Source organism: Xenopus laevis, chromosome 8L, assembly GCF_017654675.1.
Source record: "Xenopus laevis strain J_2021 chromosome 8L, Xenopus_laevis_v10.1, whole genome shotgun sequence".
NCBI classification, from domain to species: domain Eukaryota; kingdom Metazoa; phylum Chordata; class Amphibia; order Anura; family Pipidae; genus Xenopus; species Xenopus laevis.
This window is the reverse complement of record NC_054385.1, coordinates 124,242,698-124,261,696: the sequence shown is the minus strand read 5'-3', so window position 1 is coordinate 124,261,696 and position 18,999 is coordinate 124,242,698. Positions and strand designations below refer to the sequence as shown.

Genomic DNA, 18,999 nt, shown 5'->3' with positions numbered 1-18,999 from the left:
TTGCGTCTATGGCCAGCTTTATTCAGAAGCCACTTGGGGATTGCTGGACTAGACTGGCCCAATGAATCTGTGACTGCTGTCCCTGTAATGACGTTACCCTCAAATAGGGATGTACCAAATCCAGGATTCGGTTTGTGATTCGGCCAGGATTCGGCCTTTTTCAGCAGGGTTCGGAATCCTTCTGCCCGGCTGAACCAAATCCTAATTTGCATATGCAAATTAGGGGTGTGACGGGAAATTGCCTGGCTTTTTGTCAAAAAACAAGGAAGTAAAAAATGTTTCCCCCTTCCCACCCCTAATTTGCATATGCAAATTCGGATTTGGTTCGCTATTCAGCCAAGTCTTTCACAAAGGATTTGGTGGTTCGGCCTAATATAAAATAGTGGATTCAGTGCATCCCTACCCTCAAACTGTTTCTAAACCTGTTATGAGAGAATTTTTTGGAACAGAAGTTCGTTTTTGTCCCCCAGCTTGCCTCGTTTGACTTTCCCTTAGTCCCATTTTTCACCTTGTGTCCCCAGGGGTTGTTACTTCAAGGGATTCTGACAAAATATTTATGATGTAGTTTTTATTTTTAAGTCACACTGTTTACACTGCAAATAATCCACACTACAATATAAAATTTCATTCCTGAACCATCAAGTGTATTTTTTAGTTGTAATATTGGTGTGTAGATGCATCTCAGGTCATTTTGCCTGGTCATGTGATTTCAGAAAGAGCCAGCACTTTAGGATGGAACTGCTTTCTGACAGGCGGTTGTTTCTCCTACTCAATGTAACTGAATGTGTTGCAGTGGGACCTGGATTTTACTATTGAGTGCTGTTCTTAGATCTACCAGGCAGCTGTTATCTTGTGTTAGGGAGCTGCTATCTGGTTACCTTCCCATTGTTCTGTTGTTAGGCTGCTGGGGGGGGGGGAAGGGAGGGGGTGATATCACTCCAATTTGCAGTACAGCAGTGAATGAGTGACTGAAGTTTATCAGAGCACAAGTCACATGACAGGGGGCAGCTGGGAAACTGACAATATGTCTAGCCCCATGTCAGATTTCAAAATTAAATATAAAACAATCTGCCCTTTTGAGAAACGGATTTCAGTGCAGAATTCTGCACTATTAACTGGTGCGTTTGGGGAACAGTATCCATTTAAAAACAGTTTGGAGGCTGCTGGGAATTATTTGGGGGCACAAGGTTAAAGGAACCGTAACATAAAAAAATTAAATAGTTTTAAAAGTAATACAAATATAATGGTCTTGGTCAGGATGCTTGGGACATACCAGTCTTGCAGTGGAGGGGTAATGTGACCTGCACAGGGCCATTAGAAAAATAATTTAGAGTCTAGTATAGAGCACCAGCAATGGCTAATATATATTTGGGGTGATGACATGTTGTCCACTCATTCCTCTAATAAACTAGATGGATGGAGGCCTGCCTCAAGGAAGAACTGCCCCCGCCAACTGAGCTGGAGGAGAGCTTGCGTAATGGCGTCACTCTTGCTAAGCTGGGAAGCTTTTTTGCTCCAGAGATTGTCCCATTAAAGAAAATCTATGACATTGAGCAGATGCGCTATCAGGTAAGATAACATCTGCACATTGTGATGCTAATGAGAATCATTGAGAAAGAAAGAAGGTCATTGTCTGACTTCGGGTTACAGATTGTTTGGATAAGTAGTTATAGAGACGCAGGTTTGCTGCCATCTTGTCATGAGAAGGTCATCACAGCTGAAATCAGCATGGCAGCTTCCCTCCCATGAGAGGTGGCCAATACCGGTATTAAACATGCTGATTCTGACCATTCCTGAGCACTTGCTGTGTTCTTTTAAAGGGGAACTATCGCGAAGATGAAAATTTACTATAGGCTTCACCATACTGAAACAAGAAAGCTTCTAAATTCAATCAAATATTCTGTATTGTTTCTGAAATAATCGGGTTATCTTCACTATTCCTCTCTCAGCATCTGTTTCTCTTCATTCTCACTTCATGCAGCCGTTGGGTGTCAGATATTCATTGACAGTTAGATCCAATATATCTTATAGGGGGGCTCCTTTTGCCTAGAAGATGTATTAGAGCTCACTCAAATAACTGATTATAGTATAAACTAAATCTAACAAAATAACTGCCTTTTGCACAAATCCTGCATGTAGAGAGACCCGATGTCTGGTGATTTGAATAGAGTGATCTCTAATACATCTTCTAGGCAATAGGAAGCCCCCCTATAAGATATATTGGATCTAACTGTCAATGATTATCTGACACCCAACTGCTGAATGAAGAGAAACAAATGCTGAGAGAGGGATAGTGAACATAAACCTGAGTATTTCAGAAAGAGTACAGAATATTTAATTGATTATATTTAGAAAGTTTCTCATTTCAGTATGATGAAGCTTATATTAAATTATCATTTTCGTGATAGTTCCCCTTTAATAACTGCTACGTGGAGAATGTCTACAGGAACTTATCACAGGCATTAAACAACTTCTCTCTCCGCAGGCAACTGGTCTTCATTTCCGCCACACAGACAACATCAACCATTGGCGCAAAGCCATGTGCCACATTGGGCTTCCTACGGTATGATTCTGATTGGATTAAATTACAAACCTTATCCTCTGTTCTTAAAATGTCGTCATCTGATTTGATCTTATTCTAAATATTAATATTATTCTTATTTCAGCTTTTCCAACCCGAAACAACAGATATATATGACAAGAAAAACATGCCTCGGGTTGTGTACTGCATCCATGCTTTGAGGTGAGGGCATTAAAGGAGAACTAGCTTGGGAGTGCATTAAAGGAGAACTCCACCCTTCGCATAATGAGAGAAGCAACTTCCCCAACATGCATTCATTAAAAAAAAAATGTTAACATTATTAGCGACTGTAATGACTTTTGAAAACAGAATGTATGTGTTCTTTTCTGCACTGCTGCAAAAACCAGCTGTCCTCCGGCTCTGTTAATTATCCAGCTCCTGCTATATTGTTTCTGGAGTCATAACCAGTTGTGCAGGGAATAATAGCACAGCTAGGATGTATAAGAAAAGGATTAAAATGATGAGTTGCTGGTATCCCCATTGTTTAATCCAAACACACTGTGCATCTTTACTACACACTTGTTTTACGTTTCACACTTTTTTTTTACCCCCCACACAGCTTGTACCTTTTCAGACTAGGCCTTGCTCCACAAATCCAGGATTTATATGGAAAAGTGAACTTTACAGGTAAGTACTGTGCAAATAAAATGGTCCTCATTTATAAACACTGGACAAATTTGCACCTGGGCAGTAAAACATAGCAACCAATCAGTGATTAGCTTTTTTTTCAGACAACTGTAGGTTAAACAATGGAAGCAGTCATCTGATTGGTTGACACAGGTTACTGCCCAGGTGCAGATTTGCCTAGTGTTTATAAATAGCCCCTATTGTTAAAGGAACACGGTAGCAATCATTTTCATTTTTGGAATTACTGGTCCTATAAGTGTTATCCAAACACTAAGTTGTAATGCAGTTGAGTATGTTAAATGCTGCACTTTTTATAGTCAGGTAGACTTCATGGCTTTTATAACATTTTGGCTAGAAGTGCGATATTATCCCCATTGCCTAGAACAGGGATCCCCAACCTTTTGAACCCATGAGCAACATTCAGAAGTAAAAGGAGTTGGGGAGCAACACAAGCATGAAAAATGTTTTTGGGCTGCCAAATAAGTGCTGTGATTGGCCATTTGGTAGCCCCTATGTGGACCGGTAACCTACATTGAGGCTCTGTTTGGCAGTACATCTGTTTTTTATGCAATCAAAACTTGCCTCCAAGCCTGGAATTCAAAAACAAGTCCCTGCTTTGAGGCCACTGGGAACAACATCCAAGGGGTTGGAGAGCAACATGTTGCTCACGAGCTACTGGTTGGGGATCACTGGCCTAGAACATTATGAGAAATGCTTCTGGAAAGTGAGTTTTATCAACCACTTGGTGGCAGTGTAGACCTGGAGAAATGGATGCTATTCTGCCTTTCCCAGTCCTGTTCCATATACAGACAAATAAAAGGCTAATAATGTAGGAGTACATGGGGCTGTATAGATTGTAAGCTCTTTTATTCAGGGCCCTCCTGTTTATTCTGGAACACTTGTTCATTAATTAATTGTAAGTCCTGTTTTCGCATAGTATTGTTAGGTGCTGCATAACTTCTGCCACCATTATAATCAATTAAAAAATTATATTATATAATTAGAGGTCAGGGCATCTCGAGTGAAAACTGCTCTTTATGTTGCTGCAGAGGAAGAAATAAACAACATGAAATGTGAGCTGGACAAGTACGGGCTCCAGATGCCGGCATTCAGCAAGATCGGTGGGATTCTGGCTAATGAGCTGTCCGTCGATGAAGCAGCAGGTGGGAAACTTTTAATATTGGAGAAATTGAGAGAAGAGGTTGTTCTTTATACAAAGGCTTCAGGGGGTTTAATAGATATGTTTGTTGTGAGCACCATGTCCTAATGTGTTATTAAGCAGTGGGACTATTATTAAAGTTCTCAGACATTAGCAGGTGAATGCATATCTGCTGCCCTGGGTACCCCTGGAACTATAGCAGGGTGACTGTTACCCCAATGTTTTCTATATATCTGTAACCTTGTTATGAGCTAAGGGGGCCGAGTCTGAAGGTCAGTTAGGAGGAGATTTGGGGTGAGTGCTTATTTGTACCCTGGGTACCCCTGGAACTATAGCAGGGTGACTGTTACCCCAATGTTTCTATATATCTGTAACCTTGTTATGAGCTAAGGGGGCCCAGCCTGAAGGCCAGTTAGGGGGAGATTTGGGGTGAGTGTTTATTTGTACCCTGGGTACCCCTGGAACTATAGCAGAGTGATTGTTACCCCAATGTTTCTATATATCTGTAACCTTGTTATGAGCTAAGGGGGCCCAGCCTGAAGGTCAGTTAGGGGGAGATTTGGGTTAAGTCCTTTTTGTGCCCTGTAAAAATTGGAGAGTTACTTTAACTATTATGTTTTCACATATCTGTTACTTTGTTTTGCTCTAGTTGAGATATTTTAGAAAAGTAACTATAAACCTGTAACTATCCTCAGTTCATGCTGCTGTCCTTGCTATAAATGAAGCCGTTGAAAGAGGGGTGGTGGAGGAAACCATGTCTGCCCTCCGAAATCCCAACGCCATGCTATTAAACTTGAGTGAGAAATTGGCAGCAGTTTATCAGGAGTTTTTATCTCAAGCCAAATCCATGAAAGTAGCCAACGCACGGAATAAAGTAAGAGGAGAGTTATGGTGATGGTTGCTGTTTAACAGAAGTTAGTTTGTCTAATTTTTTTTTCCCCATAATTTTGAAGGCTCTTCAGAATTCACCAGAGACCCAGGATATATACGATCAATGTCTCACTCAGGCTGAGATACAGGGAAACATCAACAAAGTCAATGGTAACCACCACATTTGCCTCTATTTTCCTCTATGGTGCTGTGAATTCAGGGATTGCCAAGTATTGGTTCCACAGGGATCTAATACAATGTGTATAGCCGATTCCATTCCACATACCTACAGATATAGGATCCGTTGTCAGGAAACCCATTATCCAGAAAGGCCGTCTCCCATAGACTCCATTTTATCCAAAGAATCCGAATTTTCTGTAATTTCTCTGTAATAATACAACAGTAGCTTTTACTTGATCCCAACTAAGATATAATTAATCCTTATTGAAATCAAAACCAGCCTATTGGGTTTATTTCATGTTTACATGATTTTCTAGTTGCAAAAATTTAATATAAGCTTCATTTCACTGAAACAACATACTTTCTAAATACAATCAATTAAAAAAATTGTTACTGTTTAAGAAATAATAGTTACTCTCAGTATCTCACTCTCCACAACCTGCCACTCTTCATGCTCTCTTCATGCTGAGGTCTGGGTCAGATTTTGATTGACAGGTAGGTCTAATATATCTTTTAGGGGGGTTCCCTTTCTTAGCAGAATAACTCAAATCACCAACTCCAGCACAAACAAAAGGTAACAAAATAACAGACTCTGGCAAACACCCTGCATGCAGAGAAACGATTTCCATTAGAGCCGGTTATTTTTAAAAAGTGAGCACCCAGCTTAAGGGTGCAACCCCCCCCCCCCAAAGGATGTATTAGACCTAACTGTCAATCAAGAATGTACTCCACCTACTGCATGAAGACAGAATGAAGAGCGACAGGTTGTTCAGAGGTGGAGAGTGAAGAGTAACTTATTTTATAAATGGTACAGAATTTTTAATTGATTATATTTAGAAAGTTTTTTAATTTTCACAATAGATCCCCTTTATGGTAAGAAGTTTCAAATTATAGAAAGTCCCGTTATCTGAAAAACCCCAGGTCCAGAACATTCTACAGGTCCCATAACTGTACATGTAATCAGTAAATATGTAATGAGTAGGAGCTTTCCCTTTTCCACTATACACGATACCCTTGTTCTTTGCTATGTAGTAGGAATATTAAATGGCTACTGCAAGTTATTAGCATTTGATAACCAGTTAACATTCGGTAAACAGATTTTTGTCTACATTCCGCTTGCCCTTTATTTAATAACCTCACAGTAAATGCTGCCTTGGAATACGTGGATGAAGCTTTGGAGAGAAAGGATTCCCAGGCTCTCTACGTTGCTCTGCAGGACCCTGTTCTGATGCTCCGCAGGGTTCACAGGGAGAATGCAGAATGGTACTTGGAGCAACTCACCATGGATCGGGAACAGAAGGGCTTGGTGAGTCTCAATGCAACTGAAATAGTGATTGTGATGTTTTCTATACTGGAAGGGCAGTGAGGTCATTAAAAAACCCTTTTTGAGAGAAGGCTCCTGTGTGTCACAATACCTGGTGATTGCTTTCCCTGCCCCAAGATGTCTGAGATATAAGCACATATAATGATGAATAATTAGGAGCATCTGTTTGTCATTTTCAATCTTTATTGTCCTTTCAGGAGCTGGGCTATATGGATCTACTGGAGAGAGAGGAGATCCAGGCAGGCGTGGATGTAGCCAATGAAACTGCAACCAGAGAACATGCCAGTAAGTTCAGCTAGTGGTGTATGAATGTCCATCGCCTGGTGCTGAATGTAGAGGAAGTGTTAAAGGATCAGTAACAACAAAAATGTAAGCGTTTTAAAGAAATTAACAAATAATATACCGTACTGTTAGCATGCACTAGTAAAAGCTGTGTATTTGCTTCAGAAACTCTACTATAGTTGATATAAACAAGCTGCTGTGTAGCCATGGGGGCAGCCATTCAAGCACAGGATACACAGTAGATAACAGATAAGTACTACTATAGTTTATATAAACAAGCTGCTGTGTAGCCATGGGGGCAGCCATACAAGCTGGGGAAAAAAAGGAGAAAAGGCACAGGATACATAGCACATACCAGATAAGCTCTGTCCAATACAATAGTGTTTTATCCTTTAAGTGCTGTGCCTTTTCTCCTTTTTTTTCCAGCTTGTATGGCTGCCCCCATGGCTACACAGCAGCTTGTTTATATAAACTATAGTAGTACTTATCTGTTATCTACTGTGTATCCTGTGCTTGTATGGCTGCCCCCATGGCTACACAGCAGCTTGTTTCTATAAACTATAGTAGTACTTATCTGTTATCTACTGTGTATCCTGTGCTTGAATGGCTGCCCCCATGGCTACACAGCAGCTTGTTTATATCAACTATAGTAGTACTTATCTGTTATCTACTGTGTATCCTGTGCTTGAATGGCTGCCCCCATGGCTACACAGCAGCTTGTTTATATAAACTATAGTAGTACTTATCTGTTATCTACTGTGTATCCTGTGCTTGAATGGCTGCCCCCATGGCTACACAGCAGCTTGTTTATATAAACTATAGTAGTACTTATCTGTTATCTACTGTGTATCCTGTGCTTGAATGGCTGCCCCCATGGCTACACAGCAGCTTGTTTATATCAACTATAGTAGTACTTATCTGTTATCTACTGTGTATCCTGTGCTTGAATGGCTGCCCCCATGGCTACACAGCAGCTTGTTTATATAAACTATAGTAGTACTTATCTGTTATCTACTGTGTATCCTGTGCTTGAATGGCTGCCCCCATGGCTACACAGCAGCTTGTTTATATAAACTATAGTAGTACTTATCTGTTATCTAACTATCTAGTTTCTCTCAGGCAAACACACCACTTTTACTAGTGCAGAGCACCAGTAGATTATATTTTAATTACTTTGTTACACTTTCAGTTTTTGGTGTTCCTGTTCTTTTAAAGGAGAACTAAACCCCCTTTCTAATAAAAACCCCTACCCTCAATAGCCCCCCCTCCCTGCTCCCCCCGGCACAGCAGATAACTCAAGTAAATATCCCTAAGCCGGTAATTACCCCTTGTTGCAGTCAGCGGAGCTCATGGGGACCATCTTTAGCTGCTTCGGTAATCTCTGCAAGGAAGCTCCGTATTGGCACATGCGCAGTTGTAGAATTTTCCCAGTTCACTACAACTGCATGCACCGAAAGTGATGAAAATTACAGAAGCGCCGGAAGAAGACCCGAAATAACCGAAATGTCTAAACATGTCTAAATTTGGCTGCAAACTGCTATAGGCAACATGTTTCGGGTCTTCAATGCCCTTTCTCAAGTGTAAAACAAACGCATACTCCTAAGTGACCTTTTAAGCACACCCACTGCACCCACTTATAATCCAGTTAGGGTTCTGTGCACAATATTGAAATGTTCAGTTTAAAAACCACAAGTGTCCACGATGAAATTTGATTCAAAGTGTCTTTAAAATAGATAAGTGGCATTAAAAAAACCATGATGGATACATTGTATCAGTGTGCAGACTAAAGTTTTTTGTATTCCTCAGGAAATGTCCAATAGATGCAAAGTATCATTATATGCAAAAAGTGTAAAACCTGTTAAAAGCAAAACAGACAAAATACAAATAGTAAAATACAACATTATGAAACTACATAGAAATGTTTACCAGACATTACTCCAAGGACATAACTGTCCCTTTCATGATTTGAACAAAAAACTGAACACTTGAGACTGATATAACAAAATTAGACCTATTAAAACATTTTATTTTAGCCATACATTTACCTTTATAGTAGAATAGTATATTCATTATTCAAACTTCATGGTCTGCAGAGCAATACATGAAAATCTCAAGCAGTTAATCTGCATTGGTGTGCTCTCCTTTTTCTCATTTATATATATTTTGGATAGCGGTACATCCATTAATAAAGGATTGACAAAGTCAGTAAATGTGGTAAGAGGCTGTGAGCTGATTCACCAAATTAACAAGGGGTAATTACTGGCTTAGGGGTATTTATTTGTGTTAACTTCTGTGCGGGATGGGGGGAGCAGGGAGGGGGACTGTAGGGGTTTTTATTAGAAATGGGGTTTAGTTCTCCTTTAAGCAGTGCTGGTTAGAGCCAGGAGTTTGTGGTCCGAGAGAAAGGGATATACAACTCCAGTAGGTGATGCCGGGCGATTATAAAAGGCTCATAGTTGGTGACGCCATTAGAGAAAGTGTTGGGCAGTTCCAATATTTCATTACATTTTATATTCTGAAACTTCACGGAGGTTCTGCCTTGTTATTGTTCCAGTGGGTAAGGCAGTCGCACGCATCAATGCAGCCCTTCGACAAGGGGACCCGGCACAAACGGTTAAGGAGCTGTCTAACCCAGACGCACAGCTTCCTGATGTCTACTCCTTCTCTGCTCATCTCTATCAGCAGGAGCTGTCTGTGCTGCAAGGGCAGAGCCCACAGGTGAGGGAGGCTAAGTAGGATGTCTGCTGCTTTTAATCATATAGCAGATTGGAGGACATAATTGTAACCGGGGCCTGATGGTTAATACAAAATGATAATTGTTGCACACAGGGTGCTCTGGTACAAGAGGAGCTGTATGTGGCAGTTGAGATGCTTTCAGCTGTAGCTCTGATCAATCGGGCCATAGAAGCCGGGGATTTAAATGGATTTTGGGCCAATCTAGTGAGTGCAGCTCTGGGGTTGTCCGACGTGGAGGAAGAAAACCTTCAGAGGTGAGAGACCCCAATTGAATTGAATGTTTTGCCTCTGTCTTGATTTCTAAGTAATGCTCAGATTGATCCAGGAGCTGGTTATAAATCAATCCTCTCTGTATTTGTTTTAAGGTATTTCAACAAACTAACCAAGTTGAAACGCCAGGAAGGTTCCCCATTCCTGAGCTGGAATGATCTGCAGACCTGCGTCAATAACACTAACCTCTCCACACAAGAGGAGCATGACAGTAAGTGTATTGTCACCTGCAGGTACTTTGTGACTACTAGAATGGCTACCAGCTTGGGTGACAAACTTTAGCCTAGACAGGACATACGCAATGACAGGGATGCATTGAGAATCAGGAACTTTCAGTGCAGCCCTTTTACTGCCATAAGTCTTATCTCAGCTGAGGTTTTCTCCATTCTCAAAAGTGTGTTGCACCATAGATACGGTTATCACTGTTCATACAGAGTGCCTAAATGAAGGCACATAATTTGGCTGCTTCCCCTTGCAGCAGTGCTAATAATGCAGACACATCAACTAGGAAACTGTTGTGCTTTTCATTTGACTCTTTATTGACCAGTCACCTTTTTTACTACAGAAATCCTGGCAGTCAGCCTGATTAATGAAGCCCTAGGGCAGGGCGACCCACAGAAAACATTCTCTGCTTTGCTAATGCCAGCGGCAGAGCTCTCAGATGTCACCCTTCCAGTGGCCTGTTTGTATCATCGCATTCTCACTGGTGCCCTAAGGCGCAAAAAGCAGGTATTAATGGGCACTTTTACTGCTCTCTGGACGATGGATGGATGGAGAGAGAGGGATGGATGGAGAGAGAGGGATGGAGGGAGAGAGAGGGATGGAGGGAGAGAGAGGGATGGAGGGAGAGAGAGGGATGGAGGGAGAGAGAGGGATGGATGGAGGGAGAGAGAGGGATGGAGGGAGAGAGAGGGATGGAGGGAGAGAGAGGGATGGAGGGAGAGCGAGAGATGGGGGGGGAGAGAGAGCGAGAGATGGGGGGAGAGAGAGCGAGAGATGGGGGGGAGAGAGAGCGAGAGATGGGGGGGAGAGAGAGCGAGAGATGGGGGGGGGAGAGAGAGCGAGAGATGGGGGGGGGAGAGAGAGCGAGAGATGGGGAGGGGGAGAGAGAGCGAGAGATGGGGAGGGGGAGAGAGAGCAAGAGATGGGGAGAGAGAGCGCGTGAGCGAGATGGAGAAACAGCGAGCGATATAGAGCGAGATATCGAGAGATGATGGATATAGAGAGATGATGGATATAGAGAGATGATGGATATGGAGAGATGATGGATATGGAGAGATGATGGATATAGAGATATAGAGAGATGATGGATATAGAGATATAGAGAGATGATGGATATAGAGATATAGAGAGATGATGGATATAGAGAGATGATGGCTATAGAGAGATGATGGCTATAGAGAGATGATGGCTATAGAGATATAGAGAGATGATGGCTATAGAGATATAGAGAGATGATGGCTATAGAGATATAGAGAGATGATGGCTATAGAGATATAGAGAGATGATGGCTATAGAGATATAGAGAGATGATGGCTATAGAGATATAGAGAGATGATGGATATAGAGAGATGATGGGTGTAGATATATATAAATATATATGTGTGTTCAGACTTGTCTCATATATTATGGATATTCTCACAAAACGTGTGGGTCAGCGTTGGCTTCATGGGAAAAACTGAAGGCCCATAGATCTGTTTACTTCTAATTTCCACTTCAGATAACCAGAGATGACAATGCAGTGCTTTGGTTAGAAGAAATCAAGCAAGGTGTTTCCCAAGCAAATCTGGAGAATGCAAGAGCACAAAAAAGTATGTACAAATTCCAATTAGCAGTGTTAGTCTGTGACTGGGAAATAACATTTACTATTAACCCTCTTGGTGATGATCTATTTAGTGGCCCTTGGAGTGGCAGCCATCAACCAATCCATAAAGGAAGGGAAGGCCTCCCAGACCGTGCGAGTCCTGCGAAATCCTGATGCTCTGCTCTCTGGGGTGGTGATGGAATGTGCCCAGGCCTATCAGAATGAACTTGCCAGGATAATGAATGTAAAGAGGAAAAATGGTACGTACAAGTCATTGCTTTACCTGCTCCAATATTTGGTGCCATTCCCAATAAAGTGATTTGGCTCCTCCTTATCTACTGTCCAGGTGATGCAACCAACTACTGGGTGAAACACACTGTTAAGGAAAGAGGAGATTTTTACTTCCATTTGCGCACATTTAACGGCACGTGGGACAAGCCTTCAGGTTTCAGCCCTAATACCACCCACTTATCCCGGGAGGAGATCCAGGTAGGAGCTGCCTTGTATCATCACCTCTTCACTCCGAGCTCTTTAACCTCAAATTATTTTTATAAAGTTTTGTGACTTGTGCTTGTTTCCATCAGTCTGCAGTCAACAAAGTGACCAGTGGATTCAAGCGGGAGCGACAGTGGGAAGCCAGCGCTGATTTTGTGGTGAAGCTTCAAGCGCGAATAAGAGGTTACCTTGTCCGCAAGTCCTACGCTGAAAGGCTGCACTTGTTGCACAGACAGATTCCTGCGGTCACCCTAATCCAGGTACTAAGATATTAAAAGGAGACATCTTGTGTAAAAACAAGAATGTGTCCGTGAATGTGGCTAAAAATTACATTTTATATACTGAACTTATTGCACAAGGCTAAATTTTCAGCTTGTCAATAGCAGCAATGATCCAGGACTTCAAACTTGTCACAGGGGGTCACCATCTTGGAAAGTGTCTGTGACACTCACATGCTCAGTGGGCTCTGATTGGCTGTTGAGAAGCTAAGCTTAGGGCTCGTCACTAATTATCCAGCAGAAAATGAGCTTCCCCTGTAATATAAGCTGATGCTACAGGTTTGCTGATTATTCAATTCTGATGCTCATTGCACTGGTTTCTGTGCTGCCATGTAGTAATTATCTGTATTAATTACTAATCAGCCTTATATTGTGACATTTCTATTCTATGTGTACTATGTTGCTTGACAAAACAGGATTTTTGATACTCACCGTTAAATCCTTTTCTCTGTAGTCGATAGGGGGACACAGGGACTCTTGGGGTTTAAGCTCCACCCTCCAGGAGGCAGGACACTAATAAATTAAATTTAAGGGGCGTGCCCAGATACTGGCTTAACCCCACACACTGTAACAATCCCTCAGTTGGTACCAAAGAAACTGCTGAAAGGCAAACATATAAAAATAATCTCAACTTGCCGAACTGGTAAATCAGAAGAAACTTCTCCATAAGACCAACAGGGTCAATATTTCGCTCAGGGCGGGAAGCCCTGTGTCCCCCTATCGACTACAGAGAAAAGGATTTAACGGTGAGTATCAAAAATCCTGTTTTCTCTGTCGTCTAAAGGGGGACACAGGGACTCTTGGGGACTTAACAGAGCAGCCCCAGACAGCAGGGTGGGAGCGAAATTTGTTGAGGAATTGAAAGACACGTTACCGTACTACAGAGTGTAGTACTTTGCGGCCGAAGGCGGCTTCCGCTGAAGAAAACGTGTCCAGGTTGTAGAATTTAGTAAATGTATGCACCGAGGACCAAGTAGCTGCTCTGCAGATCTGGTCCAAAGATGCCGAGTTGCGCCACGCCCAGGAGGCACCCAAGGATCTCGTGGAATGAGCTCGGATATTGACGGGAGGGGCTCGTTCCTTGGCTAGATAGGCTCGTCTGATGAGTTCTCTGATCCAACGTGCGATGGTAGTCTTAGAAGCTGCCATGCCCATCCGAGGTCCAGAAGGGATGACAAATAGGGCTTGAGAACGACGAAACGACTTGGAACGTTCAAGGTACCACCAAAGGGCTCTGACCACATCTAGACCATGAAGACGTCGTTCCTTGGCATTTTTAGGTTCCGGACAGAGAGATGGAACCACAATCTCTTGGTTCACGTGGAACGATGACACAACTTTAGGTAGAAAGGAAGGGACTGTCCTCAGTACTGCCTTGTCCTTGTGGAAAACTAGCAAGGAAGGGTCACACGATAGGGCACTGAGTTCTGAGACCCGTCGTGCAGAAGAGATGGCTACTAGAAAGACCACTTTCGAAGTAAGCAACTGTTCAGAAATGGTTCCCAGAGGTTCGAAGGGAGGATCGAGGAGAGCCTCCAAAACCAGATTGAGATCCCATCCAGGTATCCGTGACCGAAGAGGAGGGACAATGCGTGCTACTCCCTGTAGAAAGGTGCGGATAGAGTCGTTAATTGCGAGACGAGTCTGAAGCAGGACGGAAAGAGCAGAAACTTGGACCTTCAGGGAACTGAGTTTAAGGCCCAGTTGAAGACCATTCTGCAAGAAGGACAGGATTCTGGGAATGTCGCAATCCAGATAGGGAAAATCCTTCTCCTTGCACCAGTTCCAGTAGGTGCGCCACACCCTATGGTAAGCTTTAGATGATGTGGCTTTGCGTGACTTCAGCATGGTGGTGATGACGTCTTCTGCTATGCCCTTTCGTCTCCAAATGGCCGTCTCAACAGCCATCCCGTCAAAGCGAACAGGCCTGGGTTGTGATGAACTATGGGGCCTTGCTGGAGAAGGTCGCTCCTGGATGGAAGGCGAACTGGTTGCGCTATGGACATTTCTTGAAGGTCCGAGAACCACATTCTCCTGGGCCAATACGGAGCTATCATGATGACTGTTGTCTGTGAGAGCTTGATCTTCTTCAGAACCCAAGGCAGCATGGGAAACGGAGGGAAAACGTAGGCTAGGTCGAACCGCCAAACTTGTGTCATGGCATCCACTCCCATCGCCGTCGGGTCCCGGTAGCGAGAGAAGAAGGCTGGCACTTTGCGATTGGATCTGGACGCCATGAGATCGACTTGAGGATGTCCCCACCTTTTTACCAAGTCTGCGAACACTTCGGGGTGAAGCTCCCATTCTCCCGGATCCAGCTGGTTCCGACTGAGGAAATCTGCTTGCGTGTTGGCTACCCCTGGGATGTGGATGGCGGACAACCTCACCGAGCTGAGTTCCGCCCAGGTTAGGATTTGCTCCACTTCCGCTAGAGATGCCGTGCTTCGAGTTCCTCCTTGTCTGTTGATGTACGCGACCGTGGTCGAATTGTCGCTTTGTACTCGGACCGACTTGTTTGTGAGTAGGGAGGACCAATGTCTGAGGGCTAGTTTGACCGCCCGCAGTTCGAGGATGTTTATGTGGAGTCTTGTTTCTTGTGGAGACCAAGGACCTTGCACCGACAGGTTGTTCCAGGTTGCTCCCCATCCTAGAAGACTTGCATCCGTTGTTATCACGGTCCAGTCTGGAGTTGCCCAGGACTGTCCCCTGGCTAGGTTTTGGTGATTCAGCCACCAGAGAAGCGATTCTCTTGTTGAGCGTTGCAGAGAAATCCGCTGGGACAGGGGACCGCCTTTCCAGCCTGACAGAATGTTGGTCTGTAGAGGTCTCAGATGTATTTGAGCAAAGGGTACCGCTTCGATGGAGGATACCATCAGACCCAGAACCCGCATCGCGAGATGTACAGTGGGATGCTGACTGCAAAGGAGGAGATTGACTTGTTCTCGTATCTTCCTCTGCTTGTCCTGAGGTAATGACACCCGTTGGGTTACTGTGTTGAAATGAAGGCCCAGGAACAGCATCTGGTGACTGGGAATCAAACTGGACTTGTTCCAGTTGATGGACCACCCGAAACTCTGAAGAAGTGAAATTGCTTGTTGAAGGTCCCTCTTGCTCTTCTCTGGAGTTCTGGCCTTCAGCAGCAGGTCGTCCAGGTATGGAGTGACCGAGATCCCTTGAAGCCGTAGTGTTGCCGCTGTCACTGCCATGAGTTTGGTGAACACCCTGGGGGCAGAGGACAGACCAAAGGGCAGTGCCACAAATTGGTAGTGGAGATTTCTGTATGCGAATCTGAGGAAACGGTGGTGGGGAGGCCATATGGGTACGTGGAGATACGCATCCCTGATGTCTAAGGACATCATCAGTTGACCCGGTTCCATTCCTCGAATGACTGAGCGTAGAGTCTCCATCTTGAACCGTACTGACCGTATGTGTTTTTTTTGAAGTATTTGAGGTCTAGTACAGGTCGGAAGGAGCCGTCCTTCTTCGGAACAAGGAACAGATTGGAGTAAAAGTCGCAAAATGTTTCTGACGAGGGAACCAGAATGATAACTCCGTTGTGTTCCATGCTTGCGATGCAATCCAAGAAGGCCCGGGCCTTGGTGGTATTGGACGGAACCCTGGACATAAGGAATTTTCTGGGAGGGGGAGATGCGAAATCCAGGTGATAGCCTTCGGAAATAATTTCGTTTACCCAAGCGTCTGACGAATGTATGTTCCACACCTCCCGGAATCTTAGCAATCTTCCCCCTAATGGTTGCTGAGACCCCGGAGGGGATGACCCGTCAGCCTGAAGTGGATTTGTCAACTGATGACTTGTTGTGGAACTTGTTGTTCTTCCATGGCGGACGTCCCTTATCGTTTGGTTTGGAGCGAAAGTGGGAACGTTGGGGAGGACTGTTTCGTCTGGAAAACCGTCTACTGTGGCCACGAAAAAACTTCCCTCTCCTGGAAGAGGGTGAGGGTCTTGCTTTGTTCTGGGGAAGGAAGGTACTTTTCCCCCCGGTGGCCTGTGAAATAATCTTTTCAAGTTCTTCACCAAATAGTCGTTGTCCCTTGAAGGGGAGTGATGTGAGGGACTTCTTGGAACTGACATCCGCTGACCAATTTTTTAGCCAGAGGGTTCTGCGGGCTGCGACAGACAGCGCTGAAGTGCGTGCGGTAATCTGTGCTGTGTCCAGAGTGGCGTCGCATACATAGGCTGCCGCTTCCGTGAGGGACTGTGCGGAAGACAGAAGGTCTGTTCTGGGAACACCATCTTGAATGTCCGCCACGAGAGATTCTGCCCATGCTTGAATAGCCCTAGCCACCCAAGCGGAAGCAAGTGCTGGTCGTAGAGTCGACCCAGCCGATGAGTAGACTGCCCTTAGGAATCCTTCTAGACGTCTGTCAGATGGGTCTTTGAAGGCTGCGGCATCCGTGACTGGTAAGGCTGTGGATTTGGAGAGCCTCGAAACTGGGGCATCCACTGTTGGAGGCATGGACCATTTTTCCACCAAATCCTTGGGGAAAGGGTAAGATTTCGAGAATTTCCGTGTAGCTTGAAACTTTCGCTCCGGCGAATCCCATTCCTCATGTATTATGTTGAGGAGTTGTTCATGCGATGGGAAGCATACCGAGGATTTGTGCTTCCTCTTGAACAGGTTAGTCGACGAAGTTTGTTGATCTGGTGTCGATGTGATTTTTAGGACCTCCATCACCGCCTTGATGATAGCATCTACGTCGTGAGGGAGTTCCTTGTTCTTAGCTTATTCCTCATGTTCCTCTTCTGCTTCTGAGGAGACATCAGATGGCAGCAGTTCACCCTCTGAATGATAATCGTCCTCTCCAGCCGAAGAGACGTCAGAAGGGGAATGAGTGTCAGTGTCCCCCTTGGGACTGGGAAGCCGTTTACGCTTTCCGCCAGTTTTGTGGCTCAGCTTGGCAAGGGCTTTGCCCAAGTTACTAGCAATAGATGGTAAGCCCTGCAGGGATGCTAGGGACTGAGAAAGCTGAAGGGCCCAGAGGGGAGCAGGGGGGTCTGAAGATGTGCCTGCCACCTCATCAGGAGCAGTAGAATCTTGTGTTGGGTCCCCGGATTCGGGGATCATTGGGATGGCCCCTTGGGTGGGTGCGGGCCCCTGCCCCTTTGAACAAGATCTGCAGAGCGGATCAGCCTGGCCCCCAGGGATCTTAAGCTGGCAGGATTTACAGGTAAAATAAGTCACCTGTGCTGCTGGTGCTCTCCCCCCAGCCCTGAGGAAAAGTCCCCCTGACTTACCTTCTGCCATGTGAGCAGTATCTAAGGTACCTGATGAGGAATGGTGACGGGGGAAGGTGCCTTGTAAAGGAAGTGCTGAAAGGCTGCGCCCAAGCCTGCTGCCTGCAGGGAGATGCAAAAATCCCCAAGAGAAAGCTGTCTCCGGTATCTGTTGCCTTGGAGCAGGGTAAGGCTACTGGCGTGTGCAGGAAGCAGGAGTGCGCCGTCTAAATGAGCCAAGAGTGGCGCCCAAATCTTCCCCGCTTGCTGGCGCCTCCTCCTGCAGTTCGCGCCGAAAAAACAAAATGGCCGCAGGAACGCATCAGCGCGATGCGTTCCACTGCGCAGTTGGAACGCGCGTGTATCGCCTGAACACACGGAGACAGTTTAGGCGGAGGTAGGGACTGCAGCATGGGCTGGGGTGGGCTGAGAGAGGGGAGGGGGGGGAGAGCAACCCGTGAAGGAGTACGATAAGGGCTCCTACTCACATATGGCTCCTCACCGGTCAGAACATCTGCTGTCCCCAGCGGGTGGCAGGAATTATCTGTACAGGTCGGATATAGCCGAGATGGCTAGGGAAATGACCCCGGTGAGGCATCCCTCGAGGGAGGTTTCACTCCGAGGAACAGGCAGTCCTGCCCTGGTGATCCCCCATGAAGATGTCTGTCTTGACGACGGAGTCCATCCTCCTTGAAGCAGGACACTTAAAAACTGAGGGATTGTTAGTGTGTGGGGTTAAGCCAGTATCTGGGCACGCCCCTTAAATTTAATTTATTAGTGTCCTGCCTCCTGGAGGGTGGAGCTTAAACCCCAAGAGTCCCTGTGTCCCCCTTTAGACGACAGAGAAAGGGGTTTTACTCCCCGAAACGTTGCATCGCACTCCGCATTGAAATAAATTTTTGAAGATTTCTCACAGTCCTGTGTGCCGTTGGAATTCCTTTGCTGTACTCTGTTGTGGGGCTGCCGAACCTCTGCCAGTGAGCACCAGGCATATTGCTGTTATCTGTTGGGTGTGCGGGATCCTGCTTTGTTCCTAGCTTAATTACTAATCAGCCTTATATTGTGACATTTCTATTCTATGTGTACTGTATATTGTGAGTGGGTCCCTAAGCTCAGTAAGTGACAGCAGCACAGAGCATGTGCAGTGAATCAGTAGA

At 44.9% G+C, this 18,999-nt stretch overlaps 1 protein-coding gene across 1 annotated transcript in view; it reads left to right on the top strand.

The window, feature by feature from the left end:
• iqgap3.L (IQ motif containing GTPase activating protein 3 L homeolog) overlaps window positions 1-18,999 on the top strand; it is a 45,267-nt gene that overhangs the window by 4,651 nt on the left and 21,617 nt on the right. The window contains exons 3-19 of the mRNA XM_018231441.2: window positions 1,413-1,569; window positions 2,486-2,563; window positions 2,667-2,743; window positions 3,141-3,208; window positions 4,258-4,371; window positions 5,063-5,241; window positions 5,321-5,408; window positions 6,560-6,723; window positions 6,939-7,026; window positions 9,578-9,741; window positions 9,853-10,013; window positions 10,125-10,240; window positions 10,595-10,758; window positions 11,750-11,840; window positions 11,926-12,093; window positions 12,180-12,322; window positions 12,418-12,588. Coding sequence (XP_018086930.1) covers window positions 1,413-1,569; window positions 2,486-2,563; window positions 2,667-2,743; window positions 3,141-3,208; window positions 4,258-4,371; window positions 5,063-5,241; window positions 5,321-5,408; window positions 6,560-6,723; window positions 6,939-7,026; window positions 9,578-9,741; window positions 9,853-10,013; window positions 10,125-10,240; window positions 10,595-10,758; window positions 11,750-11,840; window positions 11,926-12,093; window positions 12,180-12,322; window positions 12,418-12,588 — 2,191 coding nt within the window. The remainder of the gene's footprint in view (window positions 1-1,412; window positions 1,570-2,485; window positions 2,564-2,666; window positions 2,744-3,140; window positions 3,209-4,257; window positions 4,372-5,062; window positions 5,242-5,320; window positions 5,409-6,559; window positions 6,724-6,938; window positions 7,027-9,577; window positions 9,742-9,852; window positions 10,014-10,124; window positions 10,241-10,594; window positions 10,759-11,749; window positions 11,841-11,925; window positions 12,094-12,179; window positions 12,323-12,417; window positions 12,589-18,999) is intronic.